The sequence below is a fragment of the Phoca vitulina genome, unplaced genomic scaffold, assembly GCF_004348235.1.
Source record: "Phoca vitulina isolate PV1807 unplaced genomic scaffold, GSC_HSeal_1.0 scaffold2, whole genome shotgun sequence".
NCBI lineage: Eukaryota > Metazoa > Chordata > Mammalia > Carnivora > Phocidae > Phoca > Phoca vitulina.
The window spans coordinates 99707342-99723247 of record NW_022589705.1 but is presented as its reverse complement, the minus strand read 5'-3'; the positions used below and the strand labels follow the sequence as shown (position 1 = coordinate 99723247).

Sequence of the window (15906 nt, the reverse complement as noted above, 5' to 3'; positions counted from 1 at the left end):
GTCAAATGTATAAAAACAATAGTATAAAGGTTGGAATTGTAGAAAAAGAAGTATGTACTATCGTAAAGTTCTTATATTATATGTGAAGTAGTGTGGTATCACTCAAAAGCAGACTGCGATAAGTTAAAGATGTATACTGTAAACCTTAAAGCAACCCCTAAAACAAGAAAACAAAGGGCAATAATGAATAAGCCACCAGAGGAGATAGGGTGGAATCATAAATAATACTCAATCCACAAAAGGTAGGAATAGAGTTTAAAGAGGAAAACACAGCGGTGGCAAATAGAAAACAAACAGTGAAATGGTAAGTTTGAAACGGTTATATCAATAATTATATTAAATGTGAACGGTGTAGGTTGCTTGGGTGGCTCAGTCGGTTAAGCATCTGCCTTCGGCTCAGGTCTTTCGATCTCAGGATCCTGGGATGGAGCCCTCGTCTGGCTCCCTGCTCAGTGGGGAGTCTGCTTCTTCCTTCCCCACTTCCCCCTCCCCCACTTGTGTGCTTGCTCTCTCTCTCAAATAAATAAATAAATAAATAAATAAAATTTAAAAAACCCCAAATAAATGTGAATGGTGTAAAAACTTCAATTAAAAGATAGATGTGGTTAGATTGGATGAAAAAGCAAGACCCAACTATATGTTGCCTACAAGAAGCACACTCTAAATATAGACTTAAGTAGATGAAAAGTAAAAGTGTGGATAAAGATACACAATGCTGATATTAGTTAGGAGAAAGCTGGAGTGACTATATTAATATTATAGGAAGTAGTTGCCAGAGCAATGACTACGCCAGGGATGAAAAAGAAAATACTGCAATGATAAGGGGTCAACTAATTAAATGACATAAAAATCTGAGATTTCAATATACCACTGTTAGTAACTGATAGAACAAGCAGATAAAAAATCACCAAGCATATGCTAAACTTGAAGGATGGTATCAATAAAATACACCTGATTGATATTTATAGACTATTCTATCCAACAAAAGCAGAACTCATAATTCTTCTCAAAGTGCACACACAACATTTACCAAAATGGAACAAATTCTATGAAAAAAGTCTCAATACATTTAAAGGAACAGTAGATATACAAAGAGTGACTCCAACCACATGGAATTAAGTTAGAAGTTAATTACCGAAAGATCTCTGGAAAATCTCCAAGTATTTGGAAATGAAACAACACACTTCTAAATAACTCATGGGTCATCAAAGGAAATCAAAAGGGAAATCAGAAAGTATTTTGAACTGAATGAAAATGAATGCAGAACCTAGCAAAATTTCCAGGATACGGCTAAAGCAGTACTAAGGGGGAAATTTATAGCAATAAACTCTTATATTAGTAAAGAAAGGTCTGAAATAAATGACCTTGGTTTCCATCTTAAAAACTAAAAGAAAAAAAAAGAGAGAGCAAATTAAACCCAAAGTAAGCAGAAGCAAGGAAATAACATCATAATAGGAATTAAAGAAATAGAAAATAGACAACAATAGAGAAATCAATGGAACCAAAAGTTGATTGTTTATCAATGAAGCTGATAACTTGTAGCCAGACTAGTCAGGCAAAACAGAAAGAAGACATCAATAATCCATAGTAGGGGGGCCCCTGGGTGGCTCAGTCATTAAGCATCTGCCTTCGGCTCAGGTCATGATCCCGTGGTCCTGGGATTGAGCCCCGCATCAGGCTCCCTGCTCTGCAGGAGGCCTGCTTCTCCCTCTCACACTCCCCCTGTTTGTGTTCCCTCTATCGCTGTGTCTCTCTCTGTCAAATAAATGAATAAAACCTTTACAAAAAAAAAAAAAAATCCATAGTAGGAACAAAAGAGGTGGTATCAGTGCATTAAAAGGAGAATGAGGGAATATTATGAACAAACTTATGACAATAAATCTGACAATTAGATGAAATGAACAAATATTCCTTCAAAGACATAAAACACCAAAGTTTACTCAAGAAGTAGATAACCCAAATAACCTTATATCTATTAAAGAAATTGAATTAGTAGGTAGAAGTCTTCCCACAAAGAAACTGCAGGCCTCAATCGCCTTCATATTGAAATCTACCAAATATTTAAGAAAAAATAATACTAATTCAACACAGACTCTTCCAGAAAATTGAAGCATGAGGTCAGCATTACCCTGATAGCAAAACTAGACTAAGACATTATAAAAAAAAATTCGGAGTACCTGGCTGGCTTAGTCGGTAGAGCATGTGATTCTTAATCTTGGGGTTATAAGTTTGAGCCTCACATTGGGTACAGAGATAACTTAAAAATGAAAAAAAGAAAAAAAATTCAAGACCAATATCCTTCATGAAAGGACATGCAAAAACTTTAAACAAAATTTTAACAAACAGAATGCCCGGATAATTCAATGGGGGAAATAACAGCCTTTCAACAAATGACACTGGGACAACTGGACATTCACATGCATAAGAATGTAGTTGGACCCCTACCTCACACCACACATGAAGATTAACTCCAAATGGATCATAGTTCTCAGTGTAAGAGCTAAACATATAAAATTCTTAGAAGAAAATATAGGAGTAGATTTTCATGACTCTGAGTTAGGCAGTCTTCTTAGATATGAAACCAACAGCACAAGCAACAAAAGAAGAAAGTAGGCAAATTGCACTTCATCAAAATTCAAACCTTTTGAGTTTAAAGGACACTACCAAGAAACTGCAAGACAATCCACAAAATGGGAAAAAAATATTTGCAAATCAGATATTTGATAAGGGGACTTATATCCAGAATACATAAAGAGCTCTTAATAACTCACATCAAAAGGCAAGCTACCCATTTTTAAAATTTATTTATTTATTTATTTAAAGGTATTTATTTATTTATTTATTTGTTTATTTATTTATTTATTTGACACAGAGAGAGAGAGACCACAAGTAGGGGGAGGGACAGAGGGAGAGGGAGAAGCAGTCTTCCTGCCAAGCAAGGAGCCCAACTCAGGGCTTGATCCCAGGACCCTGGATCATGACCTGAGCCAAAGGCAGATGCTTAACTGACTGAGCCACCCAGGTGCCCCAAGTTACCTATTTTTTTTTTTAAATGGTCAAGATCTGAATAGATATTTCTCCAAAGAAGACATACAAATTGCCAATAAATACATGAAAAGATGCTCAACATCATTACTTGTAAAGAAAAATGCAAATCAGAAGCACAACAAGATACCATTTCACACCCAGTAGGATGACTAGAACCAAAAAGACTGATGGTAATAAATGCTGGCGAGGATCTCGAGCAATCAGAGACCTTGGTCATTGCCAGTGGGAATGTAAAATATTGCAGACAAATGAAAGAAAACACATCCAGACTGGAAAGTAAGAAGCAAAATTAGATAATTTTCTATATAGAAAAATTCTAAGAAATCCTCAGGAAAACTAGCAGAGCTAGCAAATGAGTTCAGCAAGGTCAAAGGATATGAGATCAATATTTTAAAATCAATTGTAGTCTAGTAATCTCTGAAATAAAGGTAAGGAAACAATTCCATCCATAATAGTATAAAAAGAATAAATATTACACATTTATTAGTGAACAAATTATAATTAAGTTATAAACTAAATAACTACTGATAAATTATTTATCATTTATTAGTAAGTTTAACAAAAGAAGTGCAAGACTTGCACACTAAACATTACAAAACATTGGTGAGAGAAAGTAAAGATATCAGTAAATGGGGAGGTGTCCCATGTTCATGGATGGGAAGATGCAGCACTGTTAATGGCAGCTCTTCCCGGCCAGAGTCAAAGCAATCCCTAACAAAATCCCAGCAGGCTTTTTTTTTTTTTTTTTGGCAGAAATTGACAAGCTGATCCTAAAAAAATTGTATAAAATATAAAGTTCCCAGAATAGCCAAACCAATTTTGAAAAAGAAAGCAAAATTGAAGGAGTCTCTAATTTCCAAACTCAGGGTGAGGCTCCAATAATCAAGGTGTGGTGGTAGTGCAGGGACAGACACGTGGGTCAACGGAACAAAATCCAGAGTCTGGACACAAACCCTCACTCTTACAGTGAAGCGGTTCTCGATTGAGGTGCTGAGGCAATTCAGTGGGGAGAGGACAGTCTTTTTGGCACATGTGCTGGGATGGCTGGACATCCACGTGAGAAAAGATGAATTTAGAACTGCATCTTATCCAGAAAAATTAACTGAAAATGGACTGCAGAAATGCAAGAGCAAAACTTCCAGCAGAAAACAGAATATCTTTGTGTACTTGGGTCGGGGTAATCATTCCTACATACATTACCAAAATTATGATCCATAAAAGAAAAAATTGACAAATCTTTATCAAAATTAAAAACCTTTGCACTTCAGAAGACAGCATTAAGAAACTGACAAGATGAGGGGCGCCTAGGTGGCTCAGTCGGTAAGACGTCCGATTTTTGACTTTGGCTGAGGTCATGATCTCAGAGTTGTAGGATGGAGCCCCAACTCGGGCTCTGCGCTCAGCAGGGAGTCTGCTTGAGATTCTCTCTCCCTCTCCCTCTGCCCCTCCCCTGCTCTCTCTCTCTCAAATCAATCAATTTTTAAAAAAAAGTTTAGAGAAAATGACAAGATGAGCCACAACTGAAACTATTTGCAAAGGTGTATCTGATAAAGGACTAGTATCCAGAATATATAAAGAACTCACATAACTGAAAAACAAGAAGAGTGAACAGCCTAATTTTAAAAAAATGGGCAGCATGGTTGGATAACCATTTGTCTAGAGAAGACACACACGTGGCCAATAAACACATGAAAAGCTGCTCCACACCACCAGCTGTGAGGGAAGCGCGACTCAGAACTTCAGTGGGACGCCGCTTGACCCCCTCAGGACGGCTGCGGATGTGCAGGACGTGGGGAAATCGAGCCCTGTGCCCCTGGCAGGATTGTAAAATGGTGCAGTCAATTTGGGAAACAGTCTGGCCGTTTCTTTGAAAGTTTACACATAAATCTGCCATGTGATCCAGCAGCTCCCCTCACGGGTGCATAACCGAGACACAGAAAACACAGGCCGCACAAAAACTTGCACCAAACATTCCCAGCTGCCAAAGTGCAAGAACCCAAATGTCCGTCAACAGACGAGCAGGGAAACCAAGCGCAGACGCGGTCACCGAAGCACCAACACGACTGCGTGGGTCACCTCAGCCAAGGACGCCGGTCAGAGACGCAGAGCCAGAGGCCACGTGTCGTGGGACTCCACTCATACCAAGTGCCCACAGCGGGCACATCGGTGGGAACGGGGCTGCAGGTGGGAAGGAGCGGTCTTTCTGAGGTCAAGGAAATGGTCTGAAACAGGACTGTGGCGCTGGCTGCCCCACTCTAAATTTGCTGAAAATCAAGGAATCACTTAATACACGAGGATTTCGAGCTATACAAAGGACACCGCAGTAATGTTATTAAACCAACTGTGACTGTCTTTGATCCATGCTGCTCATCGTGGCTCCGTCCTCAAAGCTTCTGAACTCAAGTGAACTAATGGACATTAAGAATCCCAGGCATGCGTTTATTACCGGTGGTCCTGCCCCGGCCACCGCACAGTGACCGCCTGGGGGCCGATCGGCGCACTCAGGGTCCTCTGCCCTGCCGCCGGGCCAGAAGGCCCCTCCCCGCACCGGGCACTCTGCTCACGGGTGGGAAGCGCTCTGGGAGGCCAGCTGGTCCACCCTCAGCATCGCCGCCCGGCTCATACGATTCCTCAAAAAGCAGCCAGATGCTACTGGAGATCTGTCTTCCCCTGATAACCCATGGAGGACACAGGAACTCGCCCCTTGCCAGGCTGAGGTGCCCCACAGACGCCAGTGGCCCTGAGAAGTCACCCATCGTCCTGCGAGATGTGCGATGGCCGTGGTCACGCGCACACACTCATGATGCATGTGGCTGCCTCCCGCCAGTGGGGGGACTCGCATGCCTGCTACAAGGACACCCGGTACCAGAAGCCACATGTGCCATTTCGTCCCTAACCCTAAGAACCTGACACCTGTTTATCTTTCCGAAAATCCAGTCGTCACCCTGGAGATGCTTACTCCTGGCCACTTCCCCATTGTCCTGCTGCAGCTGGACGTTCAACGTGAAGGAAGACCCCTGAGCCACATCCATCACCTCCGGACCCAAAATCACGATCCTCTTGGCTTGTGCTGGGAGAGAGCAGAGCAGAGTGCGGTTCGGCACAGGTGAGCGGTGGGCCCAGCGCCTGCTCGAGCCCACGTCCCCGCTGGGGCCCTCCCACGGAATAGCTGTGCTTCCCAGGGCACCGAAGGAGAGGGATGCGCAGTTATCACACACAGGGCTGTAAATCCCCTGCATGAGCCACCGCACACAGAGACCCCGGCAGTCACTAAAATAAGACTGTGACCCCATCCTGAGGGTCAGCTGTGACTTTTAAGTAACTTCTTGCAGAACTGGTTACATTAAAGAGACTTCAGAGGTCCACTAAATGCTGAAGGGCTGTGAGTGAGTGGCTTGTCGGCATTGGGGTTTGCACACAGTGGAATTTCCTGCACATCCGCTAGTTGGTTGGGACTCCGGCCCTGCACTCCTTGCGTCTGAGTCAGCAGCTCAATGTGTGCTGGATGAGGCGCTGTGGACACCTGCTGGGGAACTGGCCAGGGCGCGTCCATGCACAGTCTGGACCTGCGGGGCATCCTCTGGGGTCTGTGCAGCTGGAGACGGTGTTCTCGGTGTCTGCTTGCCCCCAAATCTCCGACCCCCCCGAGTGTGATGACCTCTGGCACAGCACAAGGTTCAGGGTGTTTAAAAGCAATCACTGGGAAAAGCTTAGGACAGGACTTGAGTCTGATCAAGGACGTGCCAGCTAGGCGGGAGCACACACAGGCACGTGTGCAGGGCGACAGGTGCTTCACAGTGACGGGGGGCCTGGAGAGCCCCGCTCTGTTCTGGGAGGACAACCTGGCACCCAGCAGGGTGAGGCCAGAGCCCATGTCAGCTGTCCTAGGCTTTTTCCAGCATTTGCTGAGACTCGGTTAGGGGGACGTGAGGACATGGCTTGCCCCCTGCCTGAATCTTTCACACCCAGGGATTCCAACATCCCTAATTTGGGGTGGGCTGGGATCTGGGTCTCTTCCCAAGGTGAAGTTCCTAAGGTGCTCCTGGCGGACCCTGCCTAAGACTGGCCCGATCCCCAGACCCCGGGACCCTGAGAGCGTGACTGAGCCGAAGGTAGACCAGTCACAAGCCCTTTTGAAACCTGATTGGAATGTGTTTTTCCTAAAGGGGCTGGCGTTTTCGATCTCACTTCACCCCTGACCCCAAACACCTCCGGATTCGGCACCCCCGTGCCTGTGCCCGTGGCCACCTGAGAGGGAACTCAGCAGACCCCAATGTGACCCCACAAGAGGACAAGGGGGAGGCAGGGGTGGGAGAGGCACCTACCCACCGGGTGGCCATTGATCCACATGCCGTGGTAGACGGCCCCGGAGCAGTGGGTCATGTTGCCCAGGCCACTGAAGACGTCACTGTGCCACTGCCCCTGTGGAGAGAGCCGTGTGGACGACACTTGAGACAGCAGGGGAGGCCCGGGGGGGTCCCCGCAAGCACCACGCCCCCGTGCCACAGGCCGAGGACCGAGTCTGCTGGAAAACCACCCCCTCGGGGGCTGGGAGTCACGTGGTACCGCCCTGCCTCCGAGCGGCTCTGCAACTGAATGGTAAGAAGAGGGTCAGTTTGGGGACAATGGCACATATGTAAATGGCTCAAAAAGGGGCACTTTCAGCACAAAAATCCTTTCAGTAAAGATATTACATTTGTGCGGGGTGGAGGGGCCCCCTGAAAGCAGCAGGGCCCATTGAGGGGACCTTGGCGCCCACGCGGCACGCTCCACCCCACTCGGCCGCCCCCAGAAGCAGCCTCGCTTTCTGAGCCACGCGCACAACGGAGTGCGAGAATAATGTGGGAGAGCGGCAACAGTGTTTTGTGGAAAACTGCAGGGTCCTAACGGTATTTTGAGTGTGAATTACTGCTGTTGGAAGAAAAATCAGCCAGAAGCACGTTTGGTTCTATGCATTTTTCTGTGGGAGCTAATTGGGCTCCCGCTTCCCCGCCCTGCTCTCCACGCGAGCCGCGCGCCCTCGGTGCCCACGGGGGCTGTGGGAGGCAGCGCAGCGGAGGCCGGCGCCGGGCTCTCCCAGGCCCTTGGGAGGCTGTGGGAACGGCCCCCGAAGGCCGCAGCCCTGCAGAGCTCGGACGCCCCGAACCTGGGGGGTGGCTTGGAGAACAGTCACCGAGCACCAGGGCTGCGGAGCCAGGTCACGTTGAGGGGTGGAGGGCGACCTCCGCGGCCAGGCCCCATCACGGCGGGCCTCTGGGCAGCATCAGTGGGTGCCTCGGCCCTGCGACCAGGAAGGAGTCACTGCACACGCAAGTCCGTGCTTGGGGATGACGCATGCGCCTGTGCTCCCACGTATGTACGTGCGTGCGCGTCTGTGCATCCGTGCGCGCGCGCGTCCGTGTCCGTGCTTGGGGGTGACGCATGCGCCTGTGCGCCCACGCATGTACGTGCGCGCGCGTGTGTGTATCCGTGCGCGCGCGCGTCCGTGTCCGTGCTTGGGGGTGACGCATGCGCCTGTGCGCCCACCCATGTACGTGTGCGCGCGTGTGTGTATCCATGTGCGCGCGCGCGTCCGTGTCCGTGCTTGGGGGTGACGCATGCGCCTGTGCGCCCACGCACGTACGTGCGCCCGCGTGTGTGCCGCGGGACAGCGGTGCTCTTTCACCGGAATGGGCAGAGTGAACTGGGCGGGAGACAGCAGAGCAGGGGAGTCCTGGGCTGGGCTGCTGTCCGTGGGTCAGGGTGGGGACAGCCCTGGGAGGGTTGCCCCAGAGCCACGCGGGCACGTTAAGCCCCAGGCCCCACACCCCCGTTACTCTGCTTGCTGGGAGGCGGCAGGTGAGGCTTGGAAGTAAAGAAGTCGCTGAAATGGTTTGCTTGCCAGGAAACCCTTCCCTTCACGACACCATCTTCAGACCCAAGAAGTTACCAGTTTCAGCTCAGGCGACAAGACTCACAGCCAAACAAACGCAAACCCCATAGGAGCCGAACCAAACCCACTGTCCCCAACACCCACCCCGCCCTCTACTTAGAAACCACTGGGCTCAGTCCCCAGGCCTGGCATCAAGAGGTGGCACAGCGGGACGTGGTACAGGGGGCCTTGGCCACAGGGAAGGGCTGTGCCTTGCAGAGAACAAAGCCTTCATGTGGGGCCTCTCCCTTTTCCCCAGCCCCCTTGCTCCAGCCGCCCTCCGCCCTCCCAGTGGCAAGAGCAGCGGTCTCTGCGCCCACCACGTGCCCTGGGCAAGTCTGCCACCTGCCCTCACATTCCAGTCTTCATGCCTGTCCCTGTGCACGTGTGCTGGGTTCTCCCCATCCTGCGGGGATGGGCGTGGGGCCCGTGGAGTCTGGCCACGTGCTCATGTGCTCTCCCAGGTGGGAGGCTGGGATTCAAGATGCTGGATATTGGCTCCGAGTTCAGTCTGCACGGGGCACGGACGCAGCCCCATGCCTGCACCGTGGCGCCCCACACCTCCCTTGCTCGTCTCTCCAAGACGTGGCTCCAGATGCTCCCGCCAGGTGGAGCGAAACCCTGCGGCACTTCCTAGCAGCCATCCCTTCCCCATCCTCGGGGGCGTCTGAGACTCCTGGAGCCCGGAGTCACAGCTCCCACGGATGGATGGACGGACAGACGCTAGTCATAGACACTCCCTGGCTCCCTCAGGACCGCGTGGGGGCTCAGCTCAGGCCGAGAGGCTGTCCAAACCATGAGATGGCTGCTGGGCGCATTTCCCGCGTCGTAGCCATTGCTGCCGTGAGAACGGCCACCTCTCGTCTCCGCTCTCCCTCCGTCGGACTAGGCCTCTGCGAAGTGCCGGTGCTGCTCTCAGGAGGAAGGCACAGCCTTGGCTCGGCTGGAGAAGGAGCTGACTGGCGGGTCATCCCACACCCAGAGCTGGCGAGGACGGCCTGCGGGACCGTGGCACCCCTGCACCCACTCTGGGGGCGCACACTGCGCTCACCACCCATTGTGTCTTCCCTGGTCGTTCACAACGGGCGACCTGAACTCGCTGCTGGAACCTCTGGGGGAGCTGGGTATTCACAGCGTTAATGCAGGACTTCCCCAGGACAAATGCACCCCAGTGTGCAATGTAACTCACCCAGCAGCGTGGAATCTTTTCTAATTAATGTTATAAATCATACCCTTGAAAATTCTGCCCTTTCTCAGCTGACTTGCACCCAAAGCATGAACCAATACTTACAAAAGCATCTCACAGAGGAGGCGGTGGGGTTCCCCACGAGGGGGGGTGGGGGTGTATTCCCCCGGGGCAGGGGCTCCCTCCACTCTTCCTGGCCCTCCCTGCCCATGTGAGGGCTCATGCATGGTAGGTGCGATGCGGGAAGAGGGGGCAGGGGCCTGTGTCCACACCACAAAGGCTGGCGGGACGGGCTTCAGTGTTAGGAAGCGGGCCCAGGGGACTGTGGTGAGGAACGCCTGTCACCCTGCAGTTGCTGGGGCGCCCCCAGGGCTGAGGGGGATGCTGCAGACAGCCTCTGCGGCTGGGCCCACCTCTGAGCATCCACAGCTCCCAGGACAGTCGGGCCGCTGGGATGAGAGACTCCTTGGGTGCTCTCCCACCACACATGGTGGGGATAAACTGTGAGAAGTATTTGACTCTCTTCTCATTTTAGGGAGCACGTTCTGTTGATTCTGTTTTTCTTTCTGAGGGAAGGGCTACTGTGCTTCTCCAACTGCGTGCCCCCCCCATGCCCCCCGGTGCTCCCTGGCGCACACTGTCCAGCCTGGCACATCGGTCACGTCCTGCCTCCAGCCCTCCCTGGGCGCCAGGGTTTGGCTGGCCACACCAGGAGGGCCCAGGGGCCTGACTCCCCAGTGCCTGCCTCGGGCGGTACTCGGATGGCCTCCCCTATCATCGCCAACCTTGGAGCTGGAGCAGGTGACCACTTTCTTTGAGGTCACAAGCTTGTAGACCAGCGACGGGTGGTCTGGGGTCAGGTCACATATGTGGTTATGGCCCCGGACCACCTGCCTGGGCCCTGCAACTGTCCAGGGGGCCTGGATCTCCAGCTTGTGGGACAGCCTGCCGGGGTGGCAGTGGGCACATAGGCCGGTGTGTCGGGGGCATGGGTGTGTGCCCCGCTCATCCATCTCCCCAACAACAGCAGGGTCATAGGGTGTCGTGTTTGACCTCCATGACCTTGGTCGTAAGTTCCTCGGATTTCAAAGTGTGCACTGTGGCTCTCCATGCCTTTCCGTGTCTGTTTCTGATGTCTGATGACATGTGGACCGCGCAGGGAACACAGAGCCTGGCACTGGATCTGCGATGGCTCTGGCAGTCCGGACCCCTCCTCCCGTGCGTGCTCCAACAGACCCAGACGCTCCGACTGTCCTGTGTGCGGTGCACCCCTGCAGTCATGGCCCCACATTCCTGGGCTGTGCAGGGTGGCAATGGGGACATAAAGGCCATTGGCATTCCTGAGGACACACAGGTGAGGACGGCGGAGGCTGGGAGCCGCCAGCAGGTGAAGATGCACATAAGGCTGGCCACCTGCTCCGAGCGGCAAGCAGGTGTACCAACCAGCAGGCCTCCCTCTGGGAAAGCCAACACGAGAAGCACAGCCAATGTGCACAGAGCGGCGCCCAGGGACGGCCCGGAAGCCAGCAGCTGCTGGGGGGACCACACAGGTAGGGAACGCTGTGCCGTGCAAACACACACCGGGGTTCACCAACAGCTCGGGTCTGCTTCCGTCCGTGGGGGACGTGGCTCGCCTCCACAGCGCAGTATCAGCTCCGGGGCTCCCTCAGGGATTCCAGAACGCTGCCGCTCTCAGAGGGGCTGCCCTATGCCCGTGGGGGTCACCATGCTGCGGCCACGTTCCCGGGAGGAGCCAGTGAGCCTGCCGCTGCTGGGCACGCCCACCCCCATGTCCCGCAGAGGTGGAGGCAGCACGGAAGGTCCCGCGGGTGCAAGCCGGGAGCCCGGGGGTGACCCGCACAGAACCATCACGGGGTAGCCGGGGCAGGAGATGCCCTTTCCAAGATTTGCCAGTTACAACCACCGGCCCCAATCCTGACCACGTGGCTCCTGTCACGACAGAGGGAGAAGCAGTTCTGGCTTTGGGATACGTTGTTTTACGTCCTGACAGAAGATGCTAGAACATTATTTTCAGGAGTGGACTTTTCCTGGGGCTCATTACAGGGGTCTGCATTGAGGGATACTGGTGACGAGGCAGCGGGGACCATGAGGCAAAGGCCCGCCCGCACTGGGTGGGAGAGCTGGCCGTGCGGGGGGATGGGGACGGGAGCCCCACAGTGTGAATGTGCTTCCCGCCCCTGAGCCGTACGCTTAGCGGTTACAACCACGAATTTTACGTTAGGCGTATTTTACGATATATAGGGACGTGTTTTAAAAGAAGGCCGACTGTTTGCCCAGTGAGAGCCCAGGGAATGGCCGCGCCCTCACGGGAGACGCGCCTTGGGGTGGCGCCCAGCTCCGTCCCACGGCGCCCCGTCTCCCGGGTGACTCTTGAGAACCGGAGGTCGGAGGTCAGGCGTGAGGTGTCCCTGCAACACGGAGAGGCCTGAGCCTTCCCCATCAGCCAGGCCTGGCGACAGAGCGCGAGCCAAGTCTCCCTGGCGGCTCCGGAAGGCGTGCTGGCGGCGGCGAGCGCGTGGGCCGTGTCCGAGGTCACCGTGTGGCTGCAGCCGGACCCCACTGCCCTCCCGGGCGCAGCCCTTCTCCAGACGCCCCGTCTGCACGGCCCCCTGGGAGCCGGTTTAAAAAGTGGCCGGAGGGCAGGGGAAGCCGTGAGGGACCCCCGCGCCCGCCCTCCCTCCGGGACCTGGGTGCCCCTCGGCCGTCCCGTCGGCACCCGGGCTGTGGGTGAGGTGGCTGCTCGCGGCCCTGCCAGCACGTGCGGCTGGGGGCTGCCCACACAGACCCCGCGAGCACGACCGAGGACGGGGTCCCAGCAGTGCTCAGAGCTGCAGGGAGCAGGCCGGTTGTCTGAGGTCCTTGGGCACGAGGCTGCAGAAGGTTGGGAGGTGCCAAGCAAACAGAAATGCAGGCGGACGTGAGTCTGCATCCTGGGGAAGACGCAGCTGGAGGACCAGGCTTCCATGTTCACTCATGTGGGAGGTGCCCCACGTCGAGGACACGCCACCTCCCTTGAGGATGTGTGGGGGTCCTGAGATCTGCAGGCTGGGACGGCGCGGCCCATGACACTGAGGGGTGACCGTCCAGGAGAAGGCCTCCTCACTTGGCGAGGAAGCAGCCTAGCCATCGGGAGCTGCAGCCGGGGTGGTTTGGTCTGAAATCAGGCTACGGCGGTCAAGTTGGAGGAAAATGTCTCCCAAGCGGGAGAAGCCCGTAAGGCCTGGCCGGCCAAACTGCTGGCGGGGCTGGGCTGCCCCCTGGTGGAGCGCTGGGCAGGCGATGGGCGCCCGGGTCAGCCTGGGGTGTGGAGGGCCACTGCCCTAGTCCCGTCCCCTCCTGGCTGAGTCATGACTCGCAGGGGAGGCCTGAGCGGGGGGCCCAGGGGGCAGCCACAGCACTGAGGCCCGGCAGGCGGCCGAGGGGCCGAGGGCCAGAAAAGCCTCCAGGAACAGGGCAGTGGCGGGGGCCCCAAAGAAGCGGATGCTCCCTCCGCCAGCCCTGTCCAGCCGTGAGGGGACCCACCTGGGCTGGAGGCCATACCATCTGCCCCCGAATCTCACTCGGGCTCCAGGCCGGAACTCCCTGCCCCTCCTCTGGGCCTGTGGCCTCACCCACGAAGGGGGGAGAAGAGCTGAGGCCAGAGGCTGGTGCTTGTGGCGCGAACAATTCTGCTGCCGCGCGCTGGGAACCTGTCCGCGTCCACCCCAGCCCTCGAGGTGTGCTTGTGCACGTTTGTGGGGACGACTCCGGGCGTGGCGCGGACGGGCGGGGGCGGGGGGAGACCTGCCCTCCGTGGCTCTCTCCCACTGCAGCTCTGGAGAACCGAGGCCAGGCTGTCTGCGGTGCCTGTGCTGGGCCCTACGGGCGGGTCCGTAAGGACGGACGGCCCTTCGTGCAGAAGCAGCAGGCCAGCAACATGGACGCGCACGGGGCACACTGGCCCCTGCCGCCTGTCCTGAGGCCGGGGTGTGCTCTCACCTAGGCCGAGCTTGTCTGATGAGCAGGCTAGGCTGCTGTGGGGAGCTGCACGGGCCAGGCCAGGATGCCAGCCGCCCCCGCTCCGGCACCCCGCCCGCCATCAGTTATCACCTCTCAGCCCCAAAGCCACTCTTCGTGGCCGGCTCTGGGCTGCCGGAGCTGGACCTCTCGCCATCTCTCTGGGCCGCCGGACGTGTGGCTCGTCGGCAGCAGGCCCTGCGTGAACGGCCGCGTGCAGCTGGGCCTGGGCTCCTGCGGCTCCAGATTCAGTGGGCGCATCGCAGCCACTGTGGCAAAGTCACCGCACACCACGAGTCTCCCTTCCCAAGGAGCCCGGCTGTGCAAGGGGGGCCCCAGGTCCATCTTTGGGGCGTCTGCAGGGCCACCAGTGCGTTTGCTGTTGCCGTTTCTGCTTTTACCCCTTCCAGCACTTCACGGCCCTGCACCGGCCAGCCAGCTACCTCTTTCCACGGTAACGTGCTGGCCTGGTTCCTGTCTCCCGACAGGATCCTGCTTCGGGCACCGCCGCCCCCCGATGCTCGGTCCCAAACCCAGGAGTCATCCTTGCTTCTCCTCTTGCCTTCGCCTCGACATCCAACCTGCCAGCAACGCTGGTGTCTTCACCTCCAAACCACCCCAAGGCTGTTCTCTGCGCCCTCCCCTCTCCTGATGGCAGAGTGCCCCCTGAACAAGAACCGGAGGGACTTTTCAAACACAGAGATCAGACCACCGCTTCCTTCCAGTGCTTCCGGCGATCCTTACAATCACACTCCGGCCCGCTGAGGCTCAGGGTCTCCGCGGGCCCCTCCCGGACCTCCCGCCCGGCTGTGCCCTTGCTCTTCGGTGGCCGTGGCGGCTTGTCATCATTTAGGCCTCAGCTCACAGAACGACCCAGGACAGACGGCCAGGCTCTTGGCCCCCCAGCTGCCTGCAGGGCCGACGGGGCTACTCGTCACTCCAGCCACTGGCTGAGGCTCGCCCTTCCTGAGACCACATCTCTGGCTCCTGCTGCGATTGCTCCCGGCTGGGCACGCGGCCAGCGTCCAGTAAGAAAAATGGATGATGGATTCTGGGGTCCCAAGGAGGTCTTCGGATCTGCCTGGTCTCCCTCCCGCCTGTAGCAGCTGAGCGCCCCCAGCCCCAGTCAGACCCGAGGGGTACGGCCTGAGGCAACAAGGAGGGGGGAGCGTCCTCTCCCATGTTATCCAGGTGGGCATTTCTCATCAAAAATGCTTCAGCGGCCCTGAGGGCGTCCTCAAGGGACTGAGAAATGTCACCCGTTCGCACAGGTGACACTGCACGGGGCATCTCAGGAGCCAGACAGGAAAGGTGTCAGCCGGGGCCCTTCCCCTTCCCTCGCTTCCTCATCAGCCAAGAGGGGCGGCCGCCCTCCCTGCCCCTCGGGGTGGAGGAGCAGCACTGAGGTGCCCCATGAGGACGCCCGGGCGGCACAGACGCCCAGCGGGGCCCCCGAGAGCCTGGGGTCCTGCCACATCTCCAGGTACCTCGTAGGTGGAGCCGTCGGCTCGGCACAGCACCCCGTGCCCCTGACGCTGGTCCCGGACCCAGTCGCCTTCGTACTTGTCACCGTTCCTGGGGACACAAACACGGGGCAGCTCTCAGACCGGGGAGAGCCAGGTGGTGGTGCTGACTCAGACCCGCTCCTCTGACCGGGGCTCAGCACGCGCCACCGGGACTGAGGCAAAAATAGGCCCCGAGCAGATGGCGCGAGCTCCTGCCTTGCCAGGGCCTGCTGCGGGGG

The 15906-nt window shown here is 55.3% G+C and overlaps 1 protein-coding gene across 2 annotated transcripts in view; it reads right to left on the bottom strand.

The window, feature by feature from the left end:
* The window catches only part of MORN1 (MORN repeat containing 1), a 52108-nt gene that overhangs the window by 30829 nt on the left and 5373 nt on the right, over positions 1 to 15906 (bottom strand). For both annotated transcript variants that reach the window (XM_032395287.1, XM_032395278.1), the window contains 3 exons: positions 15650 to 15737; positions 7374 to 7470; positions 6008 to 6118 (listed from right to left, as the gene is read on the bottom strand). In XM_032395287.1, the coding sequence (XP_032251178.1) occupies positions 6008 to 6118; positions 7374 to 7470; positions 15650 to 15737 (296 nt within the window). The remainder of the gene's footprint in view (positions 1 to 6007; positions 6119 to 7373; positions 7471 to 15649; positions 15738 to 15906) is intronic.